We start from the raw sequence: 19,009 nt of genomic DNA, 5'->3' as shown, positions 1-19,009 counted from the left end.
AAGAAAGAAAGAGAAAGGTATTATTTCCTGCATTGAAAAAACGACAGGTTTGGACTGGAGAGATGGCTCAGAGGTTAAGAACACTGATTGCTCTTCCAGAGGTCCTGAGTTCAATTCTCAGCAACCACATGGTGGCTCACAACCATCTACGGTGAGATTCAGTGCCACCTTCCAGCATGCAGGCAGAATATTGTATTCATAATAAATAAATAAATAAATCAATATTGAAAGAAAGAAAGAATGAATGAAATGGTAAGTTTGACCTTTTAATGTATTTCCTGTATTAGCCTTGTGTTTTAGAAGGGGATTCATTGTTTCTGTAATTTTGAGGAGTAGAAAAAACATCACTTTGAGCATGGGGAGAAATAAAAAAAGAGGCATAACCCTGATATAAGAGGTGAGTTAAACTAAGTGGCAATTTAAATAAGAAGAAAGGGAATAGAACAAGATACTCGTGTTAGTTTCACTGTCCCTTTGACTCTTGCCACGAGTGAAACCGCCTGTGTGGAGAATGATTCTGCTTCTGTTAGAGAGATGACAGTCTTTTACATAAGAATCAGCATGATACATCCTTTTAAAGTTTAGTTCTTGGGTCGGGAGACAGTGATGACAGAATGGCTGTGAATCTTTTAGTGGGAGAAGGTTTTCTTACTAGTTTGGAGAGGAGTGTTAAATAACAGTAAGTTTTAGTAAAATTGTGTGTGTGTCCCCGCACATGCGTGCATGCACATGTATATACAGTTGTCCATGCATGTGTATGCATGTGTTTGTGAACATGGAGGCCAGGGGTAAATCTTGGCTGTCGTAGTTGGTCTCCACCTTATTTTTTGAGCTGGTGTCTTTCACTGAACCTGGTACTCACTGACTGAGCTAGGCTGGCTGCTCAGCTAGGAAGCTCCAGGGTTCCTGCTTCTGGTGCCCAAGCACTAGAATTACAGACACATGTTACATATGGTGGGTTCAGTGGCTAAGAATTCTATTACTGGGGGGAAAAAAAGAGTTATATCAGCAGAGAATTGTCTTTACAAAGATTTTTTTTGTTTTTTTGTTTTTGGTTTTTTTTTTTTCGGTTTTTTTTTGTTTGTTTTTTGTTTTTTGGTGTTTTTTTTGTTTTTGTTTTTTTTTGTTTTTGTTTTTGGTTTTTTGAGACAGGATATCTCTATGTAGCCTTGGCTGTCCTGGACTCACTTTGTAGACCAGGCTGGCCTTGTACTCACAGTGATCCGCCTGCCTCTGCCTCTGGAGTGCTGGGATTGGTTATTCAGTACCAAGTGGTCAGCCATGAAAACATGAATACACGTAAAATTATACATGGCTTATTGAGAAAGGTGTGTGTGTGTGTTATTTTGCTGTAGATTTGATTTGTATTAGTTCACCAGTGATCCTTGCTGTTAAACTTTTTTTAAAAGCGAGGTGTGGTGGCGCATGCCTTTAATCCCAGCACTTGGGAGGCAGAGGCAGGCGGATCACTGTGAGTTCGAGGCCAGCCTGGTCTACAAAGCGAGTCCAGGACAACCGAGGCTACACAGAGAAACTCTGTCTCAAAAAAACCAAAATGCCAAACAAACAAACAAAAAATGTTTTAAAAACCTACCTGTTTCTAAATATTTTATGAACTGTCTACTCAGATGTCTCTGGGTTATTTGGTTGTTGAGTAGTCCTTGAGTTCCTTGTGTGTTTTGGATGTTATCTCCCTGTCAGATGTGTAGTTTGCAAATATCTTGTATATTACAGTTTGTGTCTCTGGTCATTATTTTATTTTGCTGTTGCTAGTTTGTTACAGTTCCTCTGTCAATTTTTGGTTTTGCCACCATGTGTCTTAGTTCCTTCTGTATTGTATTGTGAAGAGGCACCATGACCAAGGCAACTTATAGAAGAAAGAGTGTATTACAGTGAACTGACTCCTAACAAAGCTGGCAAAAATACACAGGGGTAAGAGGCAGATGGCTGCAGTAAATGGTACAGAGGTGGGGGAATCCCCATGTAAGAGAATGACATTAAGCTTATATTTCTGACCATATGCAAGGAAAAAAAATGTGAACTCCAAGTGGGTTAAAGATCTAAGTGCAAGATGTGAAACTATGAAAAGGAAATACTGTTGAGAAGCCTGGTGACATTGGCCTTGAGTTGCTTCCTGCCTCCATCCCTTCGCTGAGTCTGATGATCCAAGGACCACCTTGTGAGGACCACTGTCTTAGAAAATCTTTCCTGGGGTAGATTTAATGACACATGATGAATTCTAGGGCCTGTCTGTAAACAAACCTTTCAGGTCAGATGTAAGAAAATGAAAAGATATCTCCTATAGAAAATCTATATGTAATATAATTTTTTATTGTTTTTGTTTCTTTGAGACAGGGTCTCACTATGTAATTCGGGCTATCCTTGAGCTCAGTATATAGATAAGGCTAGCCTCAAACTTGCCTGTCTCTGCCTCCAGAATGCTGGGATTTAAGGTGTGAGCCACCGCAACTAGTGTTCTTTTTCTTTAAAGTACTTTTAGGGTGTTAAAATTGAAGGTTGAAATCAGCTGCTTTTGTTTGTTTAAAAATAAACAAAACTTCAGTAGGTTAAGTGTAATCTAGTAATTACCATAAATTAGTTTAATCTCAATTATTGGTCACCTTAAACACAAAAAATTCACAATGATCCCTGTTCCCTTACTGAAAGTTAGCTTTTATTCACCACATCCTCTTTTTCCCCCTTGCCTGCCTTCCTTCCTTCCTTCCTTCCTTCCTTTCCTCTACCTCTATCTCTCATAGATGTGCTGACATCATAGAAAGGACTCTTTGGCTCCACTGAATAGTCAAAAAAAAGATGGCTTAGGTAGTTAGTTCCCAGTAGTTTACTGCTTGCTAGGACGGCTGCTGGGAGAGAGCAGGAGTCAGTGTCTCCAGGGATTCAGCCTCAGCAGCCACAACCCATGCTCCTGGAAGACCCAGGCACATGCTGGCCCTGCTGAGGAGACTTGGTGGATGTAAAACATAGATAGATAGATAGATAGATAGATAGATAGATAGATAGATAGATAAATAGATAGATAGATAGACAGACAGACAGACAGACAGAAGAAAAGAACCAATGAAGATGGGAGGGAATGATGGAGGGTGGGGGAAGAGTTGAAGTAGAGGGAATAGAGGTGGCTTACTTAAAACCTACTGTATGCATGTACAGAATCCTCAGACATATCTGTGCACACACACACACACACACACACACACACACACACACACACAGTTAAAGCAGAACTGTAGACTATTGATTCACTTTGAATGAGAAGTGGTGACACACAAGAAAAACTTATGGTTTACAATTCCTTCTGTAAATATCTTTAATGAAATTGTTCTGAATAAAAGGCTTCACATTTCTTTGGGAAGGGACAAAGGTATGGTCTACAACAATGAGGTAAAAGATCCTCAAGCTAATTTTTTTTAATGATTAAATTAATTTCAAGTCTTGAGTCTTGTTTGGCTGTGTGTCTTGGGTGAGCTGTTTAAATCCTGATATCCATTTGCTTAACTGTAAAAAAAAAAAGTTAAGTATGACAAATAGAGATAACGTGCATGCCTGCCATATGGTAGGTAGATGCTTGCTTTGTGGGAGTGTGCATATCATTAGCGCACTAGCCATATACTGTAGTGACAGAAGCACAGTTTTCCTTTGGATGCCTGCTCTGTAATAATGCGTCCACACTGCTGCCCTGGAAATCAGAACTGGATACTGTAGTGTCACTTGGCCACTGCCCACCTAGGTGTTCTTAGAAAACATGCAACTTTCATTGTATTACCTGAATGTTGTCAGAATCATAGTAATTATAGTCTTTATATTTTCTGTTTTCTTGTAGGTCCCTTTCTAGAGTTCTGCCATGTTAAAGGGTGATCATTACATAGTGTGTAGAAATTTCTAATCACTACCTAAGCTTTATCTGTGACTAAAATTTCTTAGGCAGAATGCTTACAATTTAGGCAAGAAAGAGGTTACTAAATATTACAGAACTGAGTAAATTTGAAGCAGTCTGTTGTGGTTATTTTATCAATATGGCCTAATAATGTTATTATCAGGACTATAATTATTATCATGGTGGTATTTTACAACCCGCTAACAATCAATCAAGACACAGACACCTCTTAGGTTTTAAACTAGCCTTAGTTAACCTGGGACAGGGCAGATATTAATCCCTAAACCACTTCCCATCGTGGGGCAGGGTATGCCCCAGTCCCATGCATGTGCTTCTAATAATTTCTGTCGAGCTACTTCCCATCCGTAATCCCAAGCACTTGCTAATTATCATCACCTGGGCCAAGTCTCCATCCACGGCAGCCATGTGCTTCTTCCCCCCTCTAACCTGTGGCAGTCTTCGTTCCTCCTTCCCAAAATTCGCCCTCTCCCTCCCCAAGCCCGGGAACCTTAGCCATGCCTATCCCATTTGCCCTGCCTAGATGTGATGACTTCTTATTAATCAAACCGGGGGAAGCTCTTAGGCAAACTACAGTCTTCCTCAAAGTATATCAGACCAACTTCCAACAGCTGTCTTATTCCCAAGCTGTAAAATCAGACTTCAGAGCTTGAAACCTTCACCATCTTTTTTTTTCCTGATTTTGTTTTGTTTTGTTTTTGTTTTTGTTCTGTGTGTATGAGTGTTTTGTCCACTTGTATGTTTGTGAACCATGCATGTCTGGTGCGTGTGAAGGCCAGAAGAGAGCATCAGATCTTCTGGAACTGCAGCTACAGACAGTTTTGAGTGCCGGGCCATGTGTGTGTGGTGGTATGTGATACGGTATGTGTCGTATGTCTGTGTCTTGGGTGGTGCTGGTCATTTCTAAAGAAAAATTTTATTATCTATTTATGGATGAGTAGATGGGTGGGCATGAGTCGTGGTCAGAGAACAACTTTTGGAAGTCAGTTCTCACCTTCCACCTATTTTGTTTGTTTGTTTGTGTTTTGAGACAGGGTCTCACTGTATAGCCCTTGCTGGCCTGGAACTCCTTGTGTAGCCCAAGCTGGGAGATCTGCTTGCCTCTGCCTCCCCAGTGCTCTGATTAAAGGCATGTGCCACCCCATCAGGTTGCCATCACCTTGTTTTAAGGCAGCATCTGTCTTGTTCTTCCTGCTGGTGATACATACGTCAGGCTAACTCTCCCTCTGTCGTCCAAGTGATTCTCCTGTGTCCCTCCCACTTCCCCTTCAGGAGGACTAGGATTATGGGCGCATCCTTCATATCTGGCTTTTTATGAAGGTTCTGAAATTGAAGTCAAGTATCAGGCTTGTGCAGCTGGCACTTCCACACGCCCAGGCATCTCCCCAGCCCTCCGCCTTTATTTATTTAGCTTTGAGACAAGGTCTCACTGAGCTTGAAACTCATCAATTAGGCTATGCTGGCTGGTGAGTCAGCCTCAGGGACCCTCTATCATATATAGCAGGTGGGACCTCTCTGAGGTCAATATGGAAGTCAAGGCAATAACAGTTCCTTTAAAAGATAGTCATAGACATATCATAGAACACACCTTCTGTTCTAATGCCAGTTCTCACGGGTTTTTGGTTTGGTTTGGTTTGGTTTTTCGAGGCAGGGTTTCTCTGTGTTGCCTTGGCTAGCCTGGACTCGCATTATAAACCAGACTGGCCTTGAACTCAGAGAAATAATCCTGCCTCTGCCTCTCTGAGTGCTGGAATTAAAGGCGTGCGCCACCACCACCCAACTCCAACAGTTTTTAAATTCATTAAGTTGTATAGTCGTTGAGTCTGGTTAATTTGTGTATGTGATGTTTTGATTTGTTTGCAATGTTTTATTTTGTTTTCAGGCAATAAAGTTGATTTAAAAAGAAAAAAGGTGCACTATAACAATTGTTTCCATAGCATTTTATATGTAATCTAAAGATTTAAGATATATGGAGTGTATAGGCAAATAAGCCATTTTATGTAAGGGACTTTAGAGTATTCATGAACCTTGGCATCTACAAGCGTCTTGGAATCAATTGCAAAACAACTGTCCTTTCTGTAACCTAGAATTTCCATCCTAGATACAGCCAAGAAAAGTATATTCAGTATGTTACAAATGACATGTAGTTTTATCAATATCGTGTCTATTGTCAAAATGGCACACGCCTTTAATCCCAGCAAGTGGGAGGCAGAGGCATGCGGATCTCTGAGTTCAAGGCCAGCGTGGTCTACAGAGTGAGTTCCAGGACAGGTAAGGCTACATAGAGAAACCTTGTCTAGAAAAAAACAACAAAAACAAAAAGGCAGACTGTCTGTTTTTTTTTAATTACGTGCTTGTTAAATAGATATGCTTATTTTTGCTAATGTGTTGTTTGTACGTTGTTCTGGTGTAAATTATACCTGAATAAAATTGTTCTAAAAAGGAAGGGCTGGCTAGGGATGTAGGTCAGAGATAGAGTGTCCATCTAATATACAGCAGGCCGTGGGTTCTGGCCTGGGCACCACCAGCAGACAACAACAACAGAGGATGAGTGGGCCTGATTCATGGAGGCAGCATCTTCAGGAAGGGAAGAAAGAAACAGTGTCTTGGTTTCTTTTCTGTTGCTGTGATAAAATAATCTGAACGGAGCACACCTGGGGCACACCTCTGTAATCTCAGCACCGGGGAGGCAGGGACAGGTGGAGCTCTGTGAATTCAGGACCAGCCTTGTATTCAGGTGGTTCCAGTCTAGCCAGGGCCATATTGAGTCTGTCTATCTGAAAACAGTAGCAACAACAAAATTCCCTCACAGGGCACAGAAGCCTGAAGAGCTGACTTTGTTCTGTCCTAGAGCTCATGTCAAAGTAGAAGGAGAGAACCAGCTGAGCAAAGTTGTCCTCTGGCCTCCACGTGCCCATATGCCCTGATACTACTACTAATGAAAAATTAAAAATTTCTTCCCAGGCAGAAACAAGTGAAGAAAGAAAGGGTCTTCTGTGTCACAGCTCCATATTACAGTCCCTCAGTGTGGGGCAGTCCTAGCAGCAGGAGCTTGTCCATAGTCAAGGACAAACATTGGTAGACGCTTGCCTGCAGTGCTCTGCTTGCTTGCTTCATTGTATACTCTGTAGGATCCTCTACCCAGACAGGGGTTCCCCCTTCAATTATAATGGGTCTTCCCACGTGAATTAACATAATCGAGATCACATACACACACACACACACACACACACACACACACACACACACACACACACACACACTTCCCAGGTAATCCTGTCAAGTTGGCAATTAACATTAACCATCACGACAGTATTTTTGCCGTGCCACATTTTGATCTGCTGTCCTTGCACAGTATCTTTTTCTTCTGCCTCTCAGCATCCCTGACTAGTAATCTCCCAAGTCCCAGTCCCATTCTCTTCTCCTTGGAACTCTGTGTTGGGGTATTAACTTACATCTCTGCTCCCAGTCCCCAGGCAGCTCTCAGCTTTGTACTTCTTTCTTTTGGTGTCCCCTCACCCCCACCCCAGACAGGGTTTCTCTGTGTAGCTTTGGCTGGACTCACTTTGTAGACCAGGCTGGCCTTGAACTCACAGAGATCTACTTGCCTCTGCCTCCAAAGTTCTTTGGATGTTTTGTGTTTTGTTTTTCGAGACAGGGTTTCTCTGTAGCCTTAGCTGCCCTAGACTCACTCTGTAGACCAGGCTGGCCTCAAACTCACAGCGATCCACCTGCCTCTGCCTCCCGAGTGCTGGAATTAAAGGCGTGCTCCACCACTCCCGACTCTTTTGGTGTTTTTGTGGGACAGTTCTTGTTGGTCACACTGTAATTTACATGAAGTTCAGCATATCTAAGATCAATTTGTCTTCTTTCCACCTTACGTAAGCTGTTATCCTAATCTTAGCAGTTTGCAGTGATGGCTTCACTTTGGAAAGGTTTTTGTTTTGTTACCCTTTTAGACTTTATTTTTGGTGTGTTGCATAATGCTGCAAGTATTCCTAACAATGTTGATAACATTATAAGACCCTTTATTTCCATTTATAAAACTGCCATGGTAGCAGATCGCCTCTCCTGTAAGTTGATCTTCTTTGGAGCTGAGCTAATCTACTACCTACATTTTTTTTTTCTATGACAGTATGGTTCTCTAGCCTTGTTTTTTTGGTTTTTTTAAAATTTATTTATTTAAGATTTGTTTATTTTATATGCATGTCTTATCTGCATATACACCTGTATGCCAAAAGAGGGCATCGCATCCCATTATAGATGGCTGTGAGCCACCATGCAGTTGCTGGGAATTGAACTCAGGACCTCTGAAAGAGCAGACAGTGCTCTTAACTGCTGAGCCATCTCTCCAACCCCGCCTCTTAAGTTTTAAATTGAAACGTGAAGCTTAAAATTCTTTTTGAGTTGCATAGGAAAGGAAGGTGGACATACTGGCTGGCTGGGAAGAGCAAACATAAGCTCTGTGCAACACACAGTGGTAAAACAGTGTTGTCAGGTGTGCGGAAATGGCAAGCTTCTGGTGGAACGAATATGCCCTCTGGGGGGCTTTTCTGCTATAAATGAAAACGTGAGGTCCAGTCTGATGCTTAGGCTTACTGTGATCTCTGCACTTGGCACTTTTTACTTAACAATCATCGCCACACAGTACAAAGAGTAATTTTATGACAGAAAAGCCACAGCTTCCTAAAATGAGGTTTGGGCTCCTATATGAGGTCATATAACTAAACGTGAGGGCCCCCAAAAGCTGGAGAACCCACAAAAGGCTTCTGAATGTGCAGCAACCAAAATTAATTCAAAGACAACCATGTAGTGACTGTGGTGTTGTGGCAGCGCTTGCCCTTGCTGCGGCACACAGCCTCATAGCAGCCTTGGTTCCGATTCCATGTGCAGTTTGCACTGAGCATGCGTTGCAACACACGGTGCTGATGAGCATGCCTGAAGTAGTAGGCTCAGGTGCTCGCTCTGCGTGACAGTGTTGTTGCAGCATATGCAGTCTCCTCTTCTTCCAGAGATGAATGGCATTTTCCTATGACTGTCCTTCAGCATGTGAAGCTCAAATTAGTATATGCCTGCATTATATTGTGTTGGAACGTTAGGTCTCTAAAGTCGCTGTTTGAGTTCTGACTTGAGTTTCATTTAAAACAAAATGTTGGGCCAAGGAGAAGGTAAGAAGCACTCGCTGTAAACCTCACAACTTGAGTCTAATCCGTGAACCAATGTAAGGCCGTGCTGTGTGTCTGTGGTGCGAGATGTGGGGCATGGACAGGAGAATTCCCTAGAAGCTTGAGGGCAGATAGCCTGGAATGTGCAATGCAGCAGCAAGCCAGAGGGGCTGCACCTCAAGCTGGAAGATGAGGTTGTCCCTTGACCTCCGCACACACCTGTCGCAGCACTCACACACAGACAGTACACACATACAAATAAATAAATAAGTAAGTATTTTGAAGAGATGGCTCAGTGATTAAGAGCGCTTGCTACTCTTTCAGATGACCCAACCACAGTTTTCAGCATCCATGTCAGATAGCTCACAACCATCTGTAACTTCAGCTCCAGGGAATCCAGTACCTTCTTCTCGCTTAATGTATATACCTACCTGTACATACATGCCATGTACACATATAGACACATGCATAAATAAAAATAATCTTAAAATAAAATAACAGTAATTATTATTAATCATTAATTTTTTATTGTTAAATGAATTTTGGCTTGGAACTAAGAATTTCCAACAACTTCTGAAATGATCCTAAACATGTTTTGCATGTGGGACCTTAGTCTGCACATTGACAGTTACCAAATTCAAATAATGATCAGCTCTTAAAAAATGCTGAATGTGCTCTACCTAAGGCTTGGCCAATCTTGTGACATGTCATCTATGAAGTTCACAATTGAGAACATGTAATCAAGTTCCAAAAGTTGTTTGTGTTTTAAGTTTGTTTTGAGTTGGGCTGCATTTATAGCTGTCCTCAACCACATGTGGCCCATAGACTACAGGTTAGGCATACCTCCTGGGTCTTATAATATCACGTCCTCAGCCAAGAACTATGTAAAAATAAATAAGCACACCTCATTATGCAAAATAGAATTGATCTTTAATAAATGGGAATTTATATAACTATTACTTTAAAACAAATGTATGGTTTATTACCAGGAAGTATTTATTTTATATACCTACGTACCTGGGGTTGTGTAAAACTCCAGTGATAAAGGTTGTAAAAAGAAAAGCTAGGGAAGTAGAGGGCAGGCATAAGCTTACCATAAAATATGTGCTTGTATGAAAATGTCTTTATGTAACAGAGCCATGCACAATGAATATACACAGTGAAATTGTTAAAAAGACAGGTGGTACAGCTCCAGTGGTAGAGGACTTAATTGCCCAAGCATACTGAGGACCAGGATTCACTCCCTAGCTACACGTAAATAGAGCACAGAAGCACACCTCTAATCTGAACACCTAGGAAGTGGGCACAGAAGGGTCATCCTCAACTGCATAGCAAGTTCAAGGCAGCTTGGACTAGAAGCCATTTGAATGAATGAATGTTGCAAGTGGGAAAAGCTTAAGACGTCTAATGTAGGCTGATAGTTTCTAGGCTGAAGACAGAACCCACTAACATATTGTTCACATTAGTGGACCACCATACTATTTGAACAGGATGATGAACTACATATCCCACACTCTGTAAAGGGTTTGTTAGAGTACGCCATGTAAAATGGAAGTAGCCTGTGTCACTAGAAGACAATACTTTTTTTGGGGGGGTTGTTTGTTCTGTTTTTTGTTTTTGTTTTTCAAGACAGGGTTTCTCTGTGTAGCCTTGGCTGTCCTGGACTCACTTTGTAGACCAGGCTGGCCTCGAACTCACAGCCATCCACCTGCCTCTGCCTCCCGAGTGCTGGGATTAAAGGCACGCTCCACCACACCGGCTGACACTTCTTATAGTATAGCTCTCTTGCCACTTATGTTTCTCACACTTGGCTTCTGATAGGTTTAAATTTTAGGTTTTTATTTCCTTGTTTGTGTGTATGAGTCCCAAGGATCAAAGGCTTGGCAGCACGTGCTTTTACCCACTGAACATCTCCCTCGACAGTCTCTTGTCAGTGTAGATGGATATTTTGGTCAGCTAACAGTCAGTTTGTGTTTATGCTTCCATCTCAAGGATTATCTCTGTGCTTTCTTGATTAATAAAGAAAATTAAGCACCCTTAATGCTCTCTACTTATTGCTCTATAAGGCACAGTTGGTAGATCTGCGCTCCGAGCTGACAGAGAGTCAATCAGAGAAACTTGTCCTGGAGAAGGAAGTCCACGACCAGCTTCTACAGCTGCACTCCACCCAGCTTCAGCTGCATGCCAAAACTGGCCAAAGTGTTGACTCTGGTACCATTAAGGCAAAATTGGTAAGTAAAGCAGGATGCGCACTTGGATTTTGGAGGGTGTGTAGGTGATTTTTAACAGTGTTATAATTACAAAATATTGTGTTCATTGTGAGAGTTCAGACAATAGAAAGTTTACGATCATTCTTCACCAGTAGCATCTGTGGTAATATCAGTAGCTGCTGATAGAGTTGAAAATGATCTGCTTTAAAGTATTTGTACAAATATATCTAAAGGGTATTTATGGTATAACATAAATGGTTTTCGTTCTGCTGTCTGTCAGGGTTAAATTCAGCTGCTAGAGCAGAAATCCCGAGTAGCATTGAGTTTGTCCTTAAAGAGTTTTATTGTTTTGTTTTTCCCCTCAGCTAACCCCGAGGCAGGCGTCCGAGAACTGATGCAGCCACTCTCTGTGCTAGGGGTTGAGGTTACTGTTTTGTTGTGTTCTGCCATTTGTAGCAGATGAGTTCCAGCCCTGGCATATCCTCATGTCAGAAGGACAGAAAAATTCTTCTTAACTATGTCAGCCTTATAAAGAATGCTCATTAAATATCCTTAGTAATTGTTGTCAGCGCCTCATTGGCTTAGCCCTAGCTGTGTGTTGGTCCGTGCGTCTTGGTAAAATCAGAGTGCTGCTGATACAGAGAAAGGGACAATGTAAATGCCAGCGGGCTTCTTCACTCTCAGAATGTGAGCATTTCCTCTGCAGCTGAACATTGTGTCTCTCTCTATATCATTTGTGAGTACCCTCTAATTAGCCATACTGTCTTAGTCAAAACAGGCTATTTAAATAGAAAACACAATTGTAAGGCTTGTTTCAGACCAACCTATGTTTTGTGTGTATTCTGTGTGCCAGACATTTGGCTAAATATGTGATGTCAGCAGTAAGAAGGATAAAGCTTGGGAGCGACAGGCTATGAGATGGTGCTGCTGGTGTGCTGAGTATAGAACATGTGGAAGTTTTACTTAGTTGCTCTTAATTTTGTTTGAATGCTCTTATGTACCGAAATGCTCGACTCTGCATCAGCATTTATATCCTCCTGAAGTCCTCATTAACTTAAGGCTGTGGATCTATGCTAACAGTGTTTATTTAACTGACTTAAAAGTCAGATCAAATTTTCTAATTGGAGCTATGTGGTATTAGCATTGAGAAACGTTTGACATTTTCACTAGACAAGAGCTCTTAAACTTTTTTTTTTATCCCTCACCAGTTCTTAATTTTTTAATAGGCGCTGTAAAGAAACAAATATTGAGTTGTATTGGCTAATTTTAATTTTAAAAATCTTAGTCTAATATTATAACTGTTGTTTGTAGATTTGCCAATATATTTGTGCTAATGAATTTTACCCAATTGATGCTCGATATGTGGAGTTTTCTTTGTAATGATAATACCACTAGATAAGTTTGTTTGTTCGATGGTTTTCTAATTATAAAACTTTTTTCTTGTATCTTAAGTCTTTCCCTTCTGTGGAGGATCTGGTAAGTCTGTTGTTTCTCTTGCTTTAATGTGTCCTGCTGAAGTGTTCTGGTGTTTTCTGTATTACCTGTTGTCACACGCTGTAGTTGAAAATGATGCTAACGCCGGTGTGCAGTGTTCAGACACCTGAAAAGAGGGTGCCCGTTGTGCTTTTCTCACTGCATGTGGCTAAAGACTTATCTTTCGTTTGTGATTCCCATCGTTTGCAGAGCCCATCAAGTTTTGACACTGTCTGGGCCTGTAACTTGCTCACATTTCTACATTGACAAAAAAATGCCCGCATGAGGGTATTGAAGATGTATTGAACAGGCCTGGGTTTATACCCTTGAGTTTCTGTTTGAACTTGTTCCCATTAAGAGAGTGTACATGCTGTTTCCTTCATCCGTTGCATGTGTTAGGACCTTTCAGTGGGTTTGAGAATGATTGTGTAGCCATTAAAGCACTGGGTTTTGAGTGTTTTATCAGAAATTATTTTAGACAATAACTATATGTAAATTCTTAGTGTTTTTCCCATTACCCCAGACTAAGATTCCAATTGACTTAGGGCTTTGCCCCTTCTGAAGATAAATTTTTGAGAAGTCTGCAACTTGAAACCAGCTTCTTGTTTATTACATAATCCAAAAAGATTAACCAGGAAACAAACGCACAAATTATCCTTAAATCTTAAAGTAGTTCTCTTCAGTTGCCTTAATCATATTCTTTTTTTAAAAAATATTTATTTATTTATTTACTTATTTATTATGTATACAGTGCTCTGCCTGCATGTACACTTTCAGGCCTGAAGAGGGCATTAGATCACATTACAGGTGGTTGTGAGCCACCATGTTGATGGAAATTGAACTCAGGACCTCTGGAAGAATGGTCAGTGCTCTTATCCTCTGAGCCATCTCTCCAGCCCAGTCATATTCTTGTTTACATTTTTTTTTAATGGCAGACTGTCCATGAACTCACAGAGATCTGCCTGCCTCTGCCCCCAAGTGCTAGGGTTAAAGATGTGTGCATCTCTGGCTGGCTTGCCTCATGTCTTGGTAACAAGTTTCAGTGACTGTCAGATTTTTCAGGAGTCTGAATTGTTAAAAGAAACCAGTAGTCTCATAAGTGTCTGAGGTCTCATAAGTACAGTATAGCTAGCTCCTTAAAGCAATTGAAAGGAGGTAATCTTTGCAGTGATGTTTCTATAACCTACACACCAAAGAAATCTTGGTCTTCAGGATGAGAGTCAGAGTCAGGAGATGGAGTCCCGGCTAACACCAGGCATGATGGTGTACCCAGGCTGGCCTACAGAGTGAAGCCATCTCCGAAACGAAAGAAGGAAGGAGAGGGGCGGGGAGGAGATCCGTAACTCCAAAGTTGTTTTAAAAGAGACTCTAGTTTCCCATATCTCTTACTAGTAATGTCTAGAAACTGTGAGTGTGCGTGTGTGTGTTCAGGTTTACAAAAGGTGGGGAACCCGCTTCTCTTCCTCGTGCGTCTCAGCTATGTAATAAATATTCTTCTAAATGAGGCTGGCTCCCCAGTTCTGGGGTCACACCTATGTCAGGCAAGTGCTCTACTGTTAATCTACACTCCCAGTCTTACTATATAACAGATATTATCCAATATTTGAGAGGGTTTTTAGTTTTTCGAGACAGGGTTTTTCTGTGTAGCCTTGGCTGTCCTGGACTCACTTTGTAGACCAGGCTGGCTTCGAACTCACAGCGATCCACCTGCCTCTGCCTCCCAAGTGCTGGGATTAAAGGCGTGAGCCACCACACCCAGCGAGAGTTTTACCTTCTACACATGTAATATGTACACAAATATGCACTTAAAATGCATATATATATATATATATATATATATATATATATATATATATGGATTATATAACACCGTGTATTTGAACATACCATATTTGATGGTAGTCAAAATAGAACAAAGAGCCAATTAAATTTAGTACCAAAATACATTTCACAAATTGGCACAAGTTTGCTCGTATTTGTTCTTTGTTCTCTTCCTGCCCCATTTCTTTCTTGAGACAGTCCTCACTATTTAGCACTACTGAAACTTGCTGTGTAGCCCAAGCTGGCCTCAAGCTTGAGTTATTTCTCATGCCTCTTGTCTTCAGAGTGCTGGGATTCCAGGAGTGAACCACCATGCCCAACTGTTTGTTTGTTTGCTTAGGACAGGGTCTCTGGTAACCTGGGCTAGCTTCCAACTTGCTATATAGCTGAGGCTGGCTTTGAACTCCTGATTGTACTGCCTCAGCCTCCTAGTAGCTGAGTACATATTAGTGTATATCTTCTTTATATCTAGAATAAAAGGAGAAATGACTAATTAATTGGTAACTATACATAGAATAATACCATTTGCCATTTCCTCAAGAGAAACAGATTTTCCTTGTGCTGAGGAAAGCATTCATAAAGGCGACATGAGGATGGTGTGGGTAATGTCCTCTATGTCTCATGAACAAATATAAGCATAGTACTTAGGCTCTGTGCATTTCTGTAAGTCAGTAAGTCAGCAAGAGTGCCCTGATCAGGATAAACGCTGGTGTGGAGAGCTTAGGTGCGCTGATTCAGAACTAATATCTGTGGGGATTCCATCCAACCCTCGGAAGATGTGAGCCTGGCCACACTTAATGTGCATATGATTTGGAGTTTGCCTTTTTTTGGGCAAAAGTTTGTACCTTCCATTTTGTACTCTGCTTTGACTTGAGCCTCCCATTTTATAGTTGGATCCTGAACCCATGGTCTGTTAGCATAAAAACACTGTCTAAACTCAGGGAAAACTGGACGTTAATTCATGTGTATGAACTTACAGCAAAAATATAATGGTGATGATCTTGGGATTGTGTCCTCTAATGTCTGTAGATTCACCCAGAAGGCTGAAGATGGTTCCTTTTTTGAGAGCTGAAAATGGATGACTGTTTTACTTTATAGGTGCCAAAGGGAAGTTCTTCTCCCTAGAAAATCAAAGTGTGCTCTAGCACAGTAATTACAGGCTCTCCAGCCATGGCTACCCAGTGTTGTCTTCAAGTTTAGAATGGCACCGTGAGGTGGTCCAGCTGGGTAAAAGCTAACCTGGAACTCTGTGTGTAACCAGGATGACTGGGAACTTAGGCCCTTGCCCTTTAGCCTCCCGAGTGTGCGGCTTGCGGTCATGAGCTGCCATGGCGCTTGTCATTCTTATGTTAGTCTGGTTTCTTCAGTCATGCTTAGAAAGGGAGCAGGCAGTGTCCTGCTTGACGAAGACTGCCCTTGCTTCTCTCAATGTCAAGGAACATCACGGCGTGCAGCTATCCAAAGGAAGGTCCAAGGCATGGCTTTCCTAGTTTTAAAAGAAGGAAACCGAGCCAGGCATTGTTTTATATATCCCTAATCCCAGCACGTGAGAGATGGATGCAGGATTGCAGGTTCAGGGCTAGCCTGGGCTACATGTGAGCTCCAAGCCAGCCTGAGATACCTACCAAGATTTTATCTTAAAAACAAACAAAGAATCATCATCTAAAGATGTGGCTCAGGTGTTAGGAGCACTTGCTGTTCTTCCGGAGGACCCAGCACCCCAGCACCCTGCTCACAAGCACCTGTGACTGCAGCGCCAAGGGATCTGATCCTTCTCTGGCTTCCACAGACACACACTCAGATATAAGCAGGCACACAGACACACGGTATAAAAACAAAACAAAGAACTAGAGTCGGCCTTTGTGCTCCAGTCCAGTCTACCATGTTTTCACTGTTTGTATTATATGCTGAGCTTGTGTGTATTTTTAAGGAGCTCAGTCTCCTGGCTATAGGCTCATAAAGACATTGTCATAAACTATGTTCTTAAATTCACAATAGGAAAGAGAGCTTGAAGCAAATAAAACAGAAAAGGTAAAAGAAGCTCGACTTGAAGCAGAAGTGAAGCTGCTGAGGAAGGAGAATGAGGCCCTTCGCAGGCACATAGCTGTTCTCCAGGCTGAAGTTTATGGGGCGAGGCTGGCCGCCAAGTACTTGGATAAGGAGCTGGCGGGCAGGTGTGTAAAAATTGCTCCCCTTGTATTCTTAGGTGGCAAGCAATGGACTCATCTCTTATAAGTTTTCACCCTTGGTTATTTTCATACGTGACTATAGGTTAACAGTGTTGAGTTAATATCAGCAGCATTGTTTATTGCACGGTAATCTATTCACATTAAGTAAGTGTAGTTGACTCGCAAAGACTAATCCTAACTCACAGTGAGCCGCCTGAGGCTCTCAGAGCAGCGCTTTTCCATTGTTTCCTGCTGTGACTACAACAGGTGATGCTCATGTGGTCCGTAAAGAGTCCCTTCGTCCTTCACTCCTCATCTTTCTGGCCCCTCAAATATATCTTAGAATAAAGTCATTTTATTATAAAAGTTAGTTCTGTTGGCTTTAATATTGTTAGGTGAGTTAGTCATAAACTTTGGTGATGTATCAAATCATTTTATACTCATTTTTATATTCTATTAAGAACTGACCTGGGCGGTAGTAGTGCATGCCTTTAATTCCAGCACTTGGGAGGCAGAGGCAGACGGATCGCTGTGAGTTCGAAGCCAGCCTGGTCTACAAAGTGAGTCCAGGACAGCCAAGGCTACACAGTGAAACCTGTCACAAAAAACAAAAAAGAACTGACATGGCTGGGCGTGTGGCACAACGCCTTTATTCCCAGCACTTGGGAGGCAGAGAGAGGCAGAGGCAGGTGAACCTCTGTAAGTTCAAGGCCAGTCTGGTCTACAAAGCGAGCCTAGGAAGCCAGGGCTGTTAAACAAAGAAACCCTGTCTCAAAAACACCTTTGAAAAAGAAAAAGAAAAATGAGATGAAGGAAGAATTTTTAAATTATTTTCCAGTTTATGTATATGAATGTTTTGCCTGCATGTTGCATATACACCATGTGTATACAGTGCCTTCAGAGGTCAGAAGAAGGGGTCAGAGCTCCTGAAACAAGAGCCACAGATCACTGTGAGTCCCCACGTGGGTGCTGGGAATTGAACCAGAGTTCCCCTCAAGAGCTTCAAGTGCTCTTAACCACTGAGCCATCTCTCCAGCCCTGAAAGAAGTCATTTTTATCATTTTGAGATAGACATTTTCTAAAGATTTTTACTTAAAGAATCACTTTGTAAAAATAAATGATCATTAAAAGAAGTGTTTTTAATATGGTCAGTGTCATCTAACTTCTACTTAATAGTACACTGAATTCAGTTATGCAAGAAATAAAACATGTTGCCACTAATTGTAAATCTCAATTGTTTTCTTAGATATATTTAAGTATAAACTAAAGAAGTTCTCATTTATTTCCTTTTTTTAAAAAAGTGTTTTTAGCTGGTTTTCCCTTAAAGACATCTGTCTCTTTCAGTTTCCCCGTACAGATCTGAGAGGCAGGGGGAAGGACCTGCATATTAGTTTTGTTATCAACTGAAATGTAATTCTTCTGAGTTATCTTAAATATAATAAGCTCAACATAAACTACTCTCTTCTCCCCATGTGAAGGGTCCAGCAGATCCAGTTGCTGGGCCGAGACATGAAGGGTCCTGCACATGATAAGCTCTGGAACCAGTTAGAAGCTGAAATACATTTGCATCGCCACAAAACTGTCATCAGAGCCTGCCGCGGCCGCAATGACCTGAAGCGACCCCTGCAGGCGCCTCCAGGCCACGTATGTTCCTGCTCCATAGTCCTCTTCTTGGTGTGATCACAAGTCCTCTACTAGTGTCTGAAACCTTTACTTCAGGAGTGAAAGGGAGCTCGGCTTATCTAAAGTAGCTCCGTACTTAAAAGGTTCAATTACTCCAAAGAGTCTTGGTCATTTTTCAGACCTTATGTTAGCTATTCTCCTTCAAACCACAATAGCTTTACACAGCAAGATAGTCTGTGTCTCCAGAAAAGATATTATAAGGAGAATTAATAGCACATAGTGAGGAACAAGGCCACACTGCATAGATATGCTGTTGTCTTCTAGAGTCTAGTGCTCTGTTCACTTCAAGATGTCTAGTAGGTCTGAGAAACAGGCTATGAGGGGGGCACTGTAGTTGGTGTGGCGCTGTACCAGCCTGATAAAGCATACTCAAATAGCTAGAAGCCAGAGAGACCAGAGTTATTTTACACTAAGTATAGGAGCCTTAAGTTACTTACCCTGATAGTTAGGAGCCTATTGAATAAAAGAGTGAACATAGTAGTGTGGTAATGTGCTTGGCTACCTCAGTCAGAAAGACAGTGGTTGTCGAAGAGACCATGAGAAAAGCTTGGGAAGAACAGTGGAAAGGAAGGACAG

The 19,009-nt window shown here is 41.6% G+C and overlaps 1 protein-coding gene across 2 annotated transcripts in view; it reads left to right on the top strand.

Annotated features, from left to right (window-relative positions):
• GOPC (golgi associated PDZ and coiled-coil motif containing) overlaps positions 1 to 19,009 on the top strand; it is a 39,877-nt gene that overhangs the window by 8,880 nt on the left and 11,988 nt on the right. The window contains exons 2-5 of one of the 2 annotated variants that reach the window (XM_084777326.1): positions 11,145 to 11,309; positions 12,741 to 12,764; positions 16,581 to 16,756; positions 18,229 to 18,394. In XM_084777326.1, the coding sequence (XP_084633452.1) occupies positions 11,145 to 11,309; positions 12,741 to 12,764; positions 16,581 to 16,756; positions 18,229 to 18,394 (531 nt within the window). The remainder of the gene's footprint in view (positions 1 to 11,144; positions 11,310 to 12,740; positions 12,765 to 16,580; positions 16,757 to 18,228; positions 18,395 to 19,009) is intronic. The other variant, XM_084777327.1, reaches the window with a different exon arrangement.

The sequence above is a fragment of the Acomys minous genome, assembly GCF_964271855.1.
Source record: "Acomys minous genome assembly, chromosome: 3".
Lineage (NCBI taxonomy): Eukaryota > Metazoa > Chordata > Mammalia > Rodentia > Muridae > Acomys > Acomys minous.
This window is presented reverse-complemented; position numbering and strand designations above follow the sequence as displayed.